The 14,961-nt window shown below is 37.1% G+C and overlaps 1 protein-coding gene across 4 annotated transcripts in view; it reads right to left on the minus strand.

Annotated features, from left to right (window-relative positions):
• The window catches only part of LYST (lysosomal trafficking regulator), a 176,246-nt gene that overhangs the window by 42,103 nt on the left and 119,182 nt on the right, over positions 1-14,961 (minus strand). For 3 of the 4 annotated variants that reach the window (XM_027530926.1, XM_027530923.1, XM_027530924.1), the window contains 8 exons: positions 14,509-14,585; positions 14,175-14,363; positions 11,994-12,139; positions 11,811-11,907; positions 10,986-11,047; positions 9,101-9,156; positions 6,905-7,057; positions 368-612 (listed from right to left, as the gene is read on the minus strand). In XM_027530926.1, coding sequence (XP_027386727.1) covers positions 368-612; positions 6,905-7,057; positions 9,101-9,156; positions 10,986-11,047; positions 11,811-11,907; positions 11,994-12,139; positions 14,175-14,363; positions 14,509-14,585 — 1,025 coding nt within the window. The remainder of the gene's footprint in view (positions 1-367; positions 613-6,904; positions 7,058-9,100; positions 9,157-10,985; positions 11,048-11,810; positions 11,908-11,993; positions 12,140-14,174; positions 14,364-14,508; positions 14,586-14,961) is intronic. The other variant, XM_027530925.1, reaches the window with a different exon arrangement.

Raw genomic sequence — 14,961 nt, forward strand, 5'->3', positions numbered from 1 at the left:
TATATAATCAGGGGACATTTAAAAATAGGCTGGCTATTAGATGATACCATGAAATTAATTGTTTTTATTTTCTTTGATATGATAATGGCACTGAAGTTATGTAACAAAATGTTTTACTTTTTTCTTAAGAGATGTATACTATAGAACATACGAGTGACATAAATGTGTGTGATTTGTCTTAAGAAAAAAAAGATGATGCAAGTTTGGCAAAAATTTTCATAATTATTGAGTTGGGGTGATAACCATATGGGGGTTTATTACACATTCATTCTGTTTTTTGCACGTTTGAAAATTTTCATGAGAAGAACTTTAATGACATAAATTCAGCACACTGACAAAGCCAATAGGTGATGATGTCTTCAGTTACCTGTAGACTGATGGGTCGCTGAGGTCAAGGGTCTCACTAACATAGTCTGCCAGTATGAACGGGAACACTGGATACTGCATGAGATCATTGAAAGATCGGCCGGCGTGTTTGTTTAGGTGAGTCAAATACTCAAAATTAGTAATTTGCCCAGTATACCACAAATGTGTCAGAGCGGTGATATTGCCATATTCCAGAAGATTAGGGAGGTTATTTGTTAGTATACTGTGGTATACATCATTGCGAACCTAGAACAGAAGGAGAAAAAAACAGCCCAGATTTTCAGTCTTGACACTTTCCTCCAAAGAATCCATGATATCATAGGCATGTTACTAATCTCAAGTCCTTAAAGAAAACACTTTTTGCCCAATAACACTGACTGGTGGGGAATTAAGGTTCAACTAGGTCTTCCTCTAAAGGTTGTGCTATATATATTTATTTATTGAAGTACAGTTGATTTACTATATTATATTAGCTTCAGGTGTACAACATAGTGATTCAATATTTTTATAAATTACACTCCATTTAAATGTTATGCAATACTGACTACAGTCCTTGTGCTGTACAGTATATCCTTATGGCTCATTTCCTACATAGTAGTTTGCACTCTGTAACCCCCTCTGCCTGCTCTCCCCCACTCACACCACTAGTTTAGTCCCCTCCTCTTTGAATCTGTCTCTGCTCTGTTGCACTCATTTACTTTTGGCTCTTAACCACTATGTTTTGCAGCTGGAGAAATCAGTAAGAGACTAAGAAGTCTGTTCAGAAAAATCACTTACATACAGACCCTAAAGGAAAAAAATCAATAAAAGAAAATGAAGAGTCTTCATCTACATACATGAAACACGCTGTAGTAGAAAGAGCAGGGTTTTCTGAATTAGACAGACCAGGTTTTTTTTCTTGCTTAAACCCTTTGTGCTGTAGTTCCCATACTGTAATATGGGGACAGTAAGATTTATTTCCTGAGAATGAAATAAAATATCCTACATAAAAACAGGATACCTCATTTTCACTACTGATGGAAAACTAATATATGAACTCTTTTTTAAAAGAGATTCAGAAAAATGCTGTCACAGAAAAAGGGTGTTCTGATTTCTTCTAAAGCAATTAAATGATAATTGGTAATAAATGGAAAAAAATAGAGGAACCAGGCCTTTCTAAAAACAAATCTGAATTACCCCTCTTAAATGTGTATATGCTTCAGGCATAGGAAGATGAGCCAAAGATGTGGATAATTAGGGATGAGAATAAAAGTGAATGAGAAGAATGAGTTTAGTTATGGAACAGGCATAAGACCACAGGGTTTTTAAGAACCTAAACCTGGAGGACTGTTCACAACAATGTGAATATACTTAACACTACTACACTGTATGCATGAAAATGGTTAAGACGGCAACTTCTATGCTATTTTTTTAAAATCAGAATCAAAAATAAAAATGAATCAGTTCAAGGCAAAAATAAAAATCTACCTACAGCCTAAATCTGAAGGTTGCCAGATGCTGAAGCTAAGGTTGGTGGGAGAGAATTTATGACAGTTTGCATACTAAACTCTGCAAGGAAAAGGAAACATGTATTCATTCAACAAACATCGACTGAGCACCTATATACCAGTATGCTCAAGATGCTAGAGCTGTAGCACTTAACAAAACAGTCTTTACATTCTGTTGGGCAGACACTGTTGGAGTCTATGAAGTGCTCTAGAGAAAAGAGAGGAAAGTCAAGGAAACAAAGGGATTCCTGGTACTAGGAGTGAGAAAGGGGTTGCTGTTTTAAATACATAATCAGGGAAGTCTCTCTGATAAGAGGGCATTTGATCAGGGACCTGAAAAAAGTAAGGGTGTGGGTCATGTAGATTTCTAAGAGGAAAAGCATTCTAGGCGGCATTTTAGGGAGCTCTAAGTGCAGAGGTTTTCAGGCATCAGTGTGACTGCTATAGTCAAGGAAAAGGAAGTCTCCACAGATGGACTAGAGAGAGTGAAGGATAGAACAGTAGAAGATAAGGTCAGAAAGAATAAGGAAGTGCTAAGGTTATTCCTAGAGGAGCTATCCCACGTTGAAGGTCAGGAAGGGCGGCGGTGAGGAGATACCCCTCGTCCAAGGTAAGGAGCAGTGGCTGCGCTGTGCTGGAGCAGCCGTGAAGAGATACCCCACACCCAAGATAAGAGAAACCCAAGTAAGATGGTAGGTGTTGCAAGAGGGCATCAGAGGGCAAACACACTGAAACCATACTCACAGAAAACTAGTCAATCTAATCATAATAGGACCACAGCCTTGTCTAACTCAATGAAACTAAGCCATGCCCATGGGGCAACCCAAGATGGGCGGGTCATTGTGGAGAGAGATGACAGAATGTGGTCCACTGGAGAAGGGAATGGCAAACCACTTCACTATTCTTGCCTTGAGAACCCCATGAACAGTATGAAAAGGCAAAATGATAGGATACTGAAAGAGGAACTCCCCAGGTCAGTAGGTGCCCAATATACTACTGGAGATCAGTGGAGAAATAACTCCAGAAAGAATGAAGGGATGGAGCCAAAGCAAAAACAATACCCAGCTGTGGATGTGACTGGTGATAGAAGCAAAGTCCGATGCTGTAAAGAGCAATATTGCATAGGAACCTGGAATGTCACGTCCTTGAATGAAGGCAAATTGGAAGTGGTCAAACAAGAGATGGCAAGAGTGAATGTCGACATTCTAGGAATCAGCGAACTCAAATGGACTGGAATGTGTGAATTTAACTCAGATGAACATTATATCTATTACAGCGGGCAGGAATCCCTCAGAAGAAATGGAGTAGCCATGATGGTCAACAAAAGAGTCCAAAATGCAGTACTTGGATGCAATCTCAAAAACGACAGAATGATCTCTGTTCGTTTCCAAGGCAAACCATTCAATATCACAGTAATCCAAGTCTATGCCCCAACCAGTAATGCTGAAGAAGCTGAAGTTCAACGGTTCTATGAAGACCTATAAGACCTTTTAGAACTAACACCCAAAAAAGATGTCCTTTTCATTATAGGGGACTGGAATGCAAAAGTAGGAAGTCAAGAAACACCTGGAGTAACAGGCAAATTTGGCCTTGGAATACGGAATGAAGCAGGGCAAAGACTACTAGAGTTTTGCCAAGAAAATGCACTGGTCACATAACAAACACCCTCTTCCAAAAACACAAGAGAAGACTCTACACATGGACATCACCAGATGGTCAACACTGAAATCAGATTGATTGTGTTCTTTGCAGCCAAAGATGGAGAAGCTCTATACAGTCAGCAAAAACAAGACCAGAGCTGACTGTGGCTCAGACCTTGAACTCCTTATTGCCAAATTCAGACTTAAATTGAAGAAAGTAGGGAAAACCACTAGACCATTCAGTATGACCATTAGGTATGACCTAAATCAAGTCCCTTATGATTATACAGTGGAAGTGAGAAATAGATTTAAGGGACTAGATCTGATAGAGTGCCTGATGAACTATGGAATGAGGTTCATGACATTGTACAGGAGACAGGGATCAAGACCATCCCCATGGAAAAGAAATGCAAAAAATCAAAATGGCTGTCTGGGGAGGCCTTACAAATAGCTGTGAAAAGAAGAGAAATGAAAAGCAAAGGAGAAAAGGAAAGATATAAGCATCTGAATGCAGAGTTCCAAAGAATAGCAAGAAGAGATAAGAAAGCCTTCTTCAGCGATAATGCAAAGAAATAGAGGAAAACGACAGAATGGGAAAGACTAGAGATCTCTTCAAGAAAATCAGAGATACCAAAGGAATATTTCATGCAAAGATGGGCTTGATAAAGGACAGAAATGGTATGGACCTAACAGAAGCAGAAGATATTAAGAAGAGGTGGCAAGAATACACAGAACTGTACAAAAAAGATCTTCACGACCCAGATAATCACGATGGTGTGATCACTCATCTAGAGCCAGACATCCTGGAATGTGAAGTCAAGTAGGCCTTAGAAAGCATCACTATGAACAAAGCTAGTGGAGGTGATAGAATTCCAGTTGAACTATTCCAAATCCTGAAAGATGATGCTGTGAAAGTGCTGCACTCAATATGCCAGCAAATTTGGAAAACTCAGCAGTGGCCACAGGACTGGAAAAGGTCAGTTTTCATTCCAATCCCAACGAAAGGCAATGCCAAAGAATGCTCAAACTATTGCACAATTGCACTCATCTCACACGCTAGTAAAGTAATGCTCAAAATTCTCCAAGCCAGGCTTCAGCAATATGTGAACCGTGAACTTCCTGATGTTCAAGCTGGGTTTAGAAAAGGCAAAGGAACCAGAGACCAAATTGCCAACATCCGCTGGATCATGGAAAAAGCAAGTTTCAGAAAAACATCGATTTCTGCTTTATTGATTATGCCAAAGCCTTTGACTGTGTGGATCACAATCAACTGTGGAACATTCTGAAAGAGATGGGAATACCAGACCACCTGATCTGCCTCTTGAGAAATTTGTATGCAGGTCAGGAAGCAACAGTTAGAACTGGACAAGGAACAACAGACTGGTTCCAAATAGGGAAAGGAGTACGTCAAGGCTGTATATTGTCACCCTGCTTATTTAACTTCTATGCAGAGTACATCATGAGAAATGCTGGACTGGAAGAAACACAAGCTGGAATCAAGATTGCCGGGAGAAATATCAATAACCTCAGATATGCAGATGACACCACCCTTATGACAGAAAGTGAAGAAGAACTAAAAAGCCTCTTGATGAAAGTGAAAGTGGAGAGTGAAAAAGTTGGCTTAAAGCTCAACATTCAGAAAACGAAGATCATGGCATCTGGTCCCATCACTTCATGGGAAGCAGATGGGGAAACAGTGGAAACAGTGTCAGACTTTATTTTTCTGGGCTCCAAAATCACTGCAGATGGTGACTGCAGCCATGAAATTAAAAGACGCTTACTCCTTGGAAGGAGAGTTATGACCAACCTAGATAGCATATTGAAAAGCAGAGACATTACTTTGCCAACAAAGGTTCGTCTAGTCAAAGCTATGGTTTTTCCTGTGGTCATGTTTGTATGTGAGAGTTGGACTGTGAAGAAGGCTGAGCACAGAAGAATTGATGCTTTTGAACTATAGTGTTGGAGAAGACTCTTGAGAGTCCCTTGGACTGCAAGGAGATCCAACCAGTCCATTCTGAAGGAGATCAGCCCTGGGTGTTCTTTGAAAGGAATGATGCTAAAGCTGAAATTCCAATACTTTGGCCACCTCATGCGAAGAGTTGACTCATTGGAAAAGACTCTGATGCTGGGAGGGATTGGGGGCAGGAGAAGAAGGGGACGACAGAGGATGAGATGGCTGGATGGCATCACTGACTCAATGTACGTGAGTCTGAGTGAACTCCAGGAGTTGGTGATGGACAGGGAGACCTCGTGTGCTGAGATTCACGGGCTAGCAAAGAGTCGGACACGACTGAGCGACTGATCTGATCTGATCTGAAGGTTATTCAACATTGTAAGGTCCTGGCTTTAATGCAATGACAAAGAAAGTGGTCAGAGGGCTCTGAGGAGAGGAATCGCACGATCTGACCCATTTTAACTGCTGTGTTGAGAGCAGTCTGAAAGAAGAGGGAGTGTGGAAGCAGTGAGGCCAGTGAGGAGGCTAGTGCAATGATTTATGCAAGAGCTGACAGTGGCTTAGACCAGGATGGCAGCAGTGGAAACACTCAGATTCTGGGTATAGTTTGAGGGGCGAACCGACTGAATAAGAGCACATGATTAAGAGGAGTCAGAATAAGTGGGATGACAGAATAAGAGGAGTCAAGGATAACCCCAAGGTTTTTGAACTGGCCAAGCAGAAAGGTTGGAGTTGCCATTTATGGAGCTGGGGAAAACTGGAGATTTTAGGGGGAAAATTAGAAGTCAGTTTTGTCCATGTTAAATTTGAGATGCCAATTAGACTTTAATGCAGAAGTCCAGTGAGGAAGGTTTTCCCCACACTTTCTTTACAGAAAGAATAATCAGCTGTGTCAAATGCTGCTGCTAAGTCAAGTAAGATGAAGACTAAGAAACACAACTGTAGGGTTTAGCAACATCCAGGTCACTGGTGATGCTGACCAGAGGTTACAGGTAGGGTGGTGAGGAAAAAATCTGACTGGAGCATCTCAAAAGAGAATCTGAGGAGAGGAACTGGAAGCAGCAAGCATACACAATTTCTTCCAAGAGGTTTTCTATCAAGACAAGCAGACACACAGTAGCTGAAGCAATGTGGCAGTCAAGAAAGGGTTTGTCAAAAATGAAATCTACTATCAAGGTTAAACTACTTCAGGTTGGTTATACATTCATTTATTTACTTATTACAGATACAGTCACTCTGGGGAATAAAAATTTAATACAGTTTTGGAGGACAAAAATAGTCCTAACATAACCAAAGATTTACTTTAATCAGTACTAAGAAATAGGGTAATTTTCATTTGACTTCAGAAATAGTTAAAGTTTAAATAAGTTAAAACTTCATTTAGTCAGTATGAGTGTAATTAAACTGATTCCATGATCTTTTTGAAAAAGTATATCTATTAATATAGGCAAATTTACCTTGGTGTTATCAAATGCTAACAGGAGTGTTCTGCCATTTGTTAAAAATATTTCTACAGCATTATCCCTCAACTGCCACCAACGCTTGTGAACTTCTTTAATTTCTTCATATGTCCAGGAAAACGATGCTGGTTCCAATTCTCCTTGAAGGTTCTAAAGTCAAAGGAAATGACATGAAAGCATTTGCTCTACATGAAATAGAATCACTTTAATTTTACATTTTAAAACACTATCAAAATGCAATATAAAGCCTTCCTTCTGTGGCAAAGTAGCAGATAAGATTCTCTAAAAATCTTCCTGCTACTAAACACTTCAAAATGCTGGATAAAATCTAAAAACAACTGAGTTAATAAACTTCATTTAAACTTTGTTAATAGGCTATATTTTCCAGAGAAGTTTTATGTTTATAAACTGAGCAGATAGTATGGAGTTCCCACATATAGCTTTTCTGCACTCAGTTTCACTACGGTGAACATCTCGTGCTCATGTAGTACATGTGTTACAACTGATGAGCCACTATGGAATAGATTATTCTTAACTAAAGCCCATAGTTTAATCTCGGTGTTGTGTAGGTCAAATGGGTTTTGACAAATGTTTAATGACATGTGTCCACATTACAGTATCATACAGAACAGTCTCACTGCTGTGAGATTCCCTTCTGCTCCACCCAGCTGCCGCTGATCTTTTTGTTGCCTCTACTGTTTTCCTTTTTCCAGAAAGTCATACGGTTGGAATCATAAAGTATGTAGACTTTTCAGACTGATTTCTTTTAGTAAGCAAATATTCTTTTAAATGTATAGCTCAGCTTGCAAGAAAGTAAGGGAAAATGAAATCTCTAGGAGTCAAAAATAAAGAGAAATTTGAAAAACAGCAGTAAGGAGGAAGTGACACTTTGGTCTGCTCTATGTGTGTCTTACTGTGTCCCAACTAATTTTTAGAAATAGAGGCAGAAAATATATTACAAGGAAAGCAAAATGTTTTAATGCAAAGGTAATATTCTCATTCTTAAAACCAAATTCCTCCCTGTTTAGCTTCAACATGTAACATACTTTCAATTTAACAAACATTAATTAAGCATCTACAGGCAAGGTGCTTGTTAAGTGCTCTGCATGAAATAAATCTATACATGATAAAAAGGGGGCACAGGATATTTGCACATGTTTTGGAAAGGCAAGACAGCAAATGTCACACAGGAAATAAGCACAAATGCTACAAAAGTACACAGAAAGGAAGGATCCTTCAATTATTAAAAAGCAAGGGTCTTTTTAGAGCTTCCATTTAGGTGGAAAGGGTCATCTTTTGGACCCATCCAGAAAAAAAGCTGATTCATGTATCAACTATTAAACTCTTTTGTTCTAAAAAGATACATCTTTAAAAATAACATAACTATACTTTTGTTAGCTGGGATAAATACTGTAGTAATTGCTATGTAAATCACAAAATAATGCCTATTCAATTTTGGAGGATTACATGAAATACTTTAATGATTTTTTTAACATGATTTACTTTACAATAATATTTTATGTTTTCACTCCCTAATTTCTTTGAATCAAATATGTATTAACCAGTAAATCATACATAGTCTTATTTAAATGCATCCTTATGAATTCCTGGCTTTAGAACTTCTGAAACAAAGAGCCTTATTTCTCCTGTTACAGGACTCTCAAAGCAGTATTTTAATGGCATGTAAATGAATTCAAACAAATAAAATGTTTACTGTACCAAAATGTGAATTGAGTCCTTTTTGTTATTTTCAGATTAATGTAAGTATTTCCAGAAGAATAAAAATTATGACTACTAAGCTAAGTGAACATTAGGATTACTTAAGTTACTAAATCAGACAATATTTTTCTTTCTTTTTGAAGGCAAATGTATGTGACAATAAACAGGGAGTAGCAAGAAGTTTGATGCTACAGAGGATAGTGGTGAGAAAGAACGGACATAAACTGAAATAATACGAATGCTTCAGAATCTGACCCATAATACTTGCTGCTATGAAACTCAGAACATGAGTCAGAGCGGATGGCATGGTCTTCTTTTTAAAATTATCTTAAAAACTGGAATTCAGACAAATTTATACTGAGTGTGACAAGAAATGAACTCTTAACAGTTCTACCTGCTTTCTGGCTGTATTAAACTTATACATGTGGGAATTTGTCTAGATTCATATAAACGCAAATTTAAACCGCTACTCACAGAACACTCAACTGTATCAGAAGCGTTATCTTCCACAAAATACATTCCACATTTACCTGCAGAAAATAATTGGTTGTGAGTTTATAAATGTCTGTGCACTATTATCTTATATAGTTAAAAGCACCTCTGGAGTCAACTGGACCGAATTTGAATCACAGAACCCAGAAGGAGTTCTTAATACTCAGTAAGTATGGCTCAGAGGTTAAAGTGTCTGCCTGCAATGTGAGAGACCTGGGTTTGATCCCTGGGTCAGGAAGATCCCCTGGAGAAGGAAATGGCAACCCACTCCAGTATTCTTGCCTGGAGAATCCCATGGACGGAGGAGCCTGGTGGGCTACAGTCCACGGGGTCACAGAATTGGACATGACTGAGCAACTTCACTTTCACTTTCATTTTTGAATAGCATCCATGAGATCCTGGGCAAGCTGCCTAACCCCACTGTGCTTTAGTTTCCTTATAAAAATAATGGGGTAGGGAGAAGACTCTATTTCATAGGGTTACTATGGGAATTATATAGAATATATGTAAAATGTTTATTAACAGTGGTGCTTAGTGCTAAAAGGTGCTGGCTGTTTATTATTACCAGTATTTTTCTTAGGTTACTGGCATATTACTTTATTTTGTACACATTAACTGAATTCAAGTTATAAACTAAATTTTCTAGCAAAAGAGGAATCCTTAATTATTTTGCTGACTTAAACACTCAATAGGGCAGAAAAGTAACGTGTTAGTCGCTTAGTCATGTTCGACTCTTTGCAACCCCATGGGCTGTAGCATGCCAAGTTTCTCTGTCCATGGAATTCTCCAGGCAAGAATACTGGAGTGGGTAGCCATTCCCTCCTCCAGAGGATCTTCCTAATTCAGGGACCGAACCCGCGTCTTCTGTGCTACAGGCAGATTTTTTACTATCTGACCTCTGATGGCTCCATCAGGGCTCAGACAGTCCCCCCAATTTTCCTGCTTGAGAGGCTGTTAGTAATGCACATCCCTACATCACGTATCCAAACGGTGGGAACTTCCTGGAGCTCTGCACTGGATGCTGGTCACCCTGAGCCCTGGCATGGACAGCTCAGAGAAGGGCACCATCTCCATCCTAGTGACTGTGGGGCTCAGCCCTGGCAAGCTTGAAACTCTGCAATTTAGGGCTTTGAGGCTATAGAGCTGTAGCCTACTGCAGTGACTCTCTAATTTGAGGGTGTGTCAGAATCACTGCAGGGTGTATAAAAATATCATGTCTGGACCCCATCCACAGAGTTTCAGATTCAGTGGCTCTGGGCAGGGGCCTGAGAATTCATTTTTCTTAGACGTTCCCATGTGATCTGGATGCCCCTGATTTGAGAACAACTGGCCCACAGCATACAAATCAGTTCTTTAAGGAAACAGAGACTACGTGGTTTAATGCTATTCCTTCATGTCTTGAGGAAAAAATTTCTCACTAAATGTAACTATCCACGGATAGTCTTGGCCTTTCTCTCAGAAGTACAATGAGGAATATAAATTAAGAATAATCTCGAGGTGGATATATTTCATGTGTATAGGGATACCCATTAAAACAGTAGGCATATAACATACTAATGATTCTTTACTTTAGAATTAAAAACTGATATATAATAAAAAAAACAAATTTAAAAATATATACTCATGAAGAAAATTAACTTTATAAAAATTAAAATGCTGTTTATATGCTTTTCAAAAAATAAAACTGTTCATTTCTTCACATTCATGAGTCATATGCATTATAGACAATGTTAAGGCAAAATAACCTATACAATATTAGAGACAGTTTATCTCATTTAATGGCAGTCTGTCAAAACAATGTTTTAAATTATCTAAGAATAAAATAGGCGCAGTGAATATGTATAAAAATCTTCAAAATGTAACTTACCTAATAACAATTCACCAGCTGTCTCTCTAGATGGTGCAACGCTGATACACCTTCGATTGACTCTGTCAAAACATATTTAAAATTACTATGATTAAATGTTTTGAACAATTTCAGAGAATAAAAGCTTTATTTTATCTAGTAGAAGATTTCAGCAGAGCAGACAAGAGTTTCAAAAGCATATAATGTCTTGTTAGAGTCCACATGAAAATATTTTCTCATTTCTGACATTATAATGGCAGAGAAAATAACGGCAACTTTTAGAAAAGGTGAATGATCCCTACACCCTACACAGAATACAAGACTCAGTTATTTAAAACAAACTTCAATATTTTATATTTTGCAGTACATAAGCAAACATTGGTTCATGCCTCTGAACAAACACAGGAAAGAAACGGAGCGTTCTAGGAGCAAAGGGGGATTCAGAGTCAGAAAAGTTCTTCTATTCTTTAGTCCAGTCACTTAATCTTGACTCTCAAGTTTTTTATCTATAAAATGGGCCTGATAACAACCTCCACTACAACCACAGTGACAGTCCTATCAATAGTTACCATACTGACCCACAATCCTCAACAATGCTATGACATGTTAGGTGTGACTTATCTTCCTCACATAACAGACTAAGACTGAAGTCCAATGAAAACTCCCTATCAAAACTCTGTTCTCTTTGGATTTAGGGCATTCAACTTTGTCCTCTCTTGAGCCATGTTCAGGTCTTTTCTTAAACCATTGCATTATCTAAAATAAGCATCATATAAGCACTGCAATAGACTATTAAAGTATTTAACACATTCAACAAGAGAAGATGTCTTATGGATTCAAATTTACCTTATAGACTCACTTGCAGCTTTGTCTTTTACAGTAGAAGAGAAAGAAGAATGAGTTTTGTCTTCAAATAGGTAAGAGAGTGGTGGCTTGACCACATCTGTTGAGGAAAAGAGATTACATCATCTTTGTGTAATGACCACAGTTATCTGCTATTTATATGTTGAGTCAAGAAGGCACTATTACCTTCTGATTTCTGTCGATCCCTAAGCAGATACTTATTTGGAATAGTTAAGTAACATCTCTGTAAACGTCTCCTCTCTCGATTTGGCCCTTCTGTTGGATCCAACTGCCATGAAGTTGGATAGTAGATGGGGTCATACCAGACTGCTCTACAAGTAGAAAGAAAGGTTCAAGTGGCAATTTGAAGTACTTATAACTTAAAAAAACTATGTAAATATTTAATACATAAGTCAAAACTGATCCACTCAATTGAAAAATCCAACTATTTATATAACTAGACAGGGATATGCATACACATGGCTTTCCAGGTGGCTCAGTGGTAAAGAATCTGCCTGCCAATGCAGGAGACTCAGACAACGCAAGTTCGATCCCTGGGTCAGGAAGATCCCCTGGAGGAGGAAATGGCAACCCACTCCAGTATTCTTGCCTGGAGAATCCCATGGACAGAGGAGCCTGGAAGGCTGCAGTCCATGGGGTTGCAAAGAGTTGGACACAACTGAGCAACCGAGCACAAACACACTGCATACACACAGTACAGAAGAATAACAAAAAAAAAAGTATCCCTCTGCTCTGGAGTCCAGTCTCCTTGCCTCAAGGCAAGCTCTGCTACTAGCTTCTTATACCTATTACATTTTTAAAAAGATACAGCATGACTACTATATATGCTTTGTGATATATTAGACTTAGTATGGTCAACTAAAGAAAAAAAATCAATTTCCAAATAAATTTTTTTCATTTCCCATTTTGTCTATTATCTAATGTAACAAACAAAATTATTCATTTTTGTAGCAATTACATTTCTAAAAATGTTTTAAAATAATTAACATTTGAAATGAAAGGAAATAGTTTTTAGAAATAGATAAAAGAAGTAAATTACCCTTAATTCTACTACCCCAAACATACCAAAATACTGTTAGTGATTTTCATTTTTTAAAATTACAGTTATAACTCATATACACACATATTTTCTTATATACACATTCCTATATCCTGCCTTCTTTATTATTATTTTAAATGGCTAATATTATATTGAGTGAAAAGATCATACTGTATTTATTACTACTGTTATATACTTAGTTGTTTCTAATTCATTCACTAACATAAAAAATGCAGAGATGAAAATCTTTGTTTTTATTGATTTTGCATATTTTGAATATTTTCCTTAGGATAGAATCACTAAAATAGAATAACTGGAACTAGGAATAAATTGTTTATAGGGTTCCTGATATATTATGTCAAAGTATACAATGCCACCAAACCTCTGATCAAGAGCTAAGATACATTCTTCCTACTGTGGAGATGAGTTCCTAAAAAAACTTTTTATTTTAACATAAAAGGTAAAATATAGTATCTAAAAATTTTTAAAAACTAAATTAGCCTCTAGCAATATTCAATTTTTCCCATCTGCTTATTAATTCTATTTGTCTTATGTGAAGAATATATTCATGTCTTTTGCTCAAACTTTTGGGATTTAAATTTTTATTTTCAAACTTCTATGATTTTAAAATAATAAAAATACTAACTTTGAAATACATGCTGAAAATAAATTTTGATGTTTTGTTGTGGCTATGCTTGTTAAATACACTGGAAAAAAATGAAAGTTCAAAGCCATTAATTTCTTCTTTATAGTTTCTTCAATTGTGTTTGATTTTAGGAAGTTATCTATCAGAGTTGACAAATACTCTATTTTCTCCTGCTTTGTAAACTTTTTAAGTTTAATTCATTCATTCACCTGGAATTTGCTTTAGTATATAGCTCCTCAAAGTCATAATACTAATCAGTTATGTTAACCAAATTCAGAGAATACTATTTTAATTTCCCTCTTTTCACTATTTGTGATGCATCTTTTTAACTGTGTTACTGAAGTCTTAACTAGAAAAAGATGTATTTCCCAACTGTCTTGTTTCAGTGATTTCCCTATTCTTTTGCAAAGATATTTTAAAAAGAAAGCCAGTAAACATATTACTCTCTGGAAGAGCTAATGTCTCTCTCATTATTTTTTTCTCCCTCCTAAGAATTAAAAAATTCTCTTGGGTATATTCTTTAAGAGGAAATAAATTACAAATTATTAAACAGAAATATTTAAGCTAATGAGATAGTATTATGAATTTTATTCTAGAGTGAAAATAACATCAATATAAAACATTCATGCAAGACCACTGAAAGCCCTCCCACATTGCCCACCTGTCATGCGTCAGTTGTTGAATAAGCTCCTGCCAGTGTCTGCTGGCACTCAGATCCACTTTGTACATTCCTCTGATATGCTGGATCACCTTTTTTCTCTCAATCCCTTGGGAAAGAGACACTGCCTGGGTGATATCTGCAGCTATTTTAGATATATCCTTTGATTTTGAATCCAAACGCTGAAAGAGACTAAACAGACAAGAAGCCTGTAAGTTAAGCGTATGTATAGGAACATTAAATGTATATCAAAACATGGTACATTAAAGCTAAAAGCATATGCAAAATATAATGGGGCTCCTAAAAGACATAACTTTTAGCACACGTGAAATCCTACCTTTGCTGATTATTATTAACTGTTTTCTGCCAGTTGGCTTTATTCACACCTTCTTCAGTTTCATATTTCCTTTGTTCCTAAAAGATTTAGATAATAATATACTATATAAAACTTATTATTTATCATTTAACACTGGCACAGAACCCAGCAAACTAAATTTAAAACCAAGTTAACAAAGGAAAAAAAATTGTCTCCTGGAGACCAGAATATTAAAATAATCACCTACTTAAATAATGTTCTAATTCCCCTTTGGTTCCACACACTTTGGGTCACGGAAATCAGGGTGGAATAGTTAACTAGGGCTGCCAAACCCAATGGGTTTGCATAGCTGCTTGCTTCCTTAGTTTGCTTTTTCACTAAAGAACTGAGAACTTGAGGCTGATGATTCAACTTGCTTGTCATTATTAAAACCTTTTTCTTCCCTGAAAGCTAGTGGTAATGAATATGGATGAC

The sequence above is a fragment of the Bos indicus x Bos taurus genome, chromosome 28, assembly GCF_003369695.1.
Source record: "Bos indicus x Bos taurus breed Angus x Brahman F1 hybrid chromosome 28, Bos_hybrid_MaternalHap_v2.0, whole genome shotgun sequence".
In the NCBI taxonomy this organism is placed as follows: domain Eukaryota; kingdom Metazoa; phylum Chordata; class Mammalia; order Artiodactyla; family Bovidae; genus Bos; species Bos indicus x Bos taurus.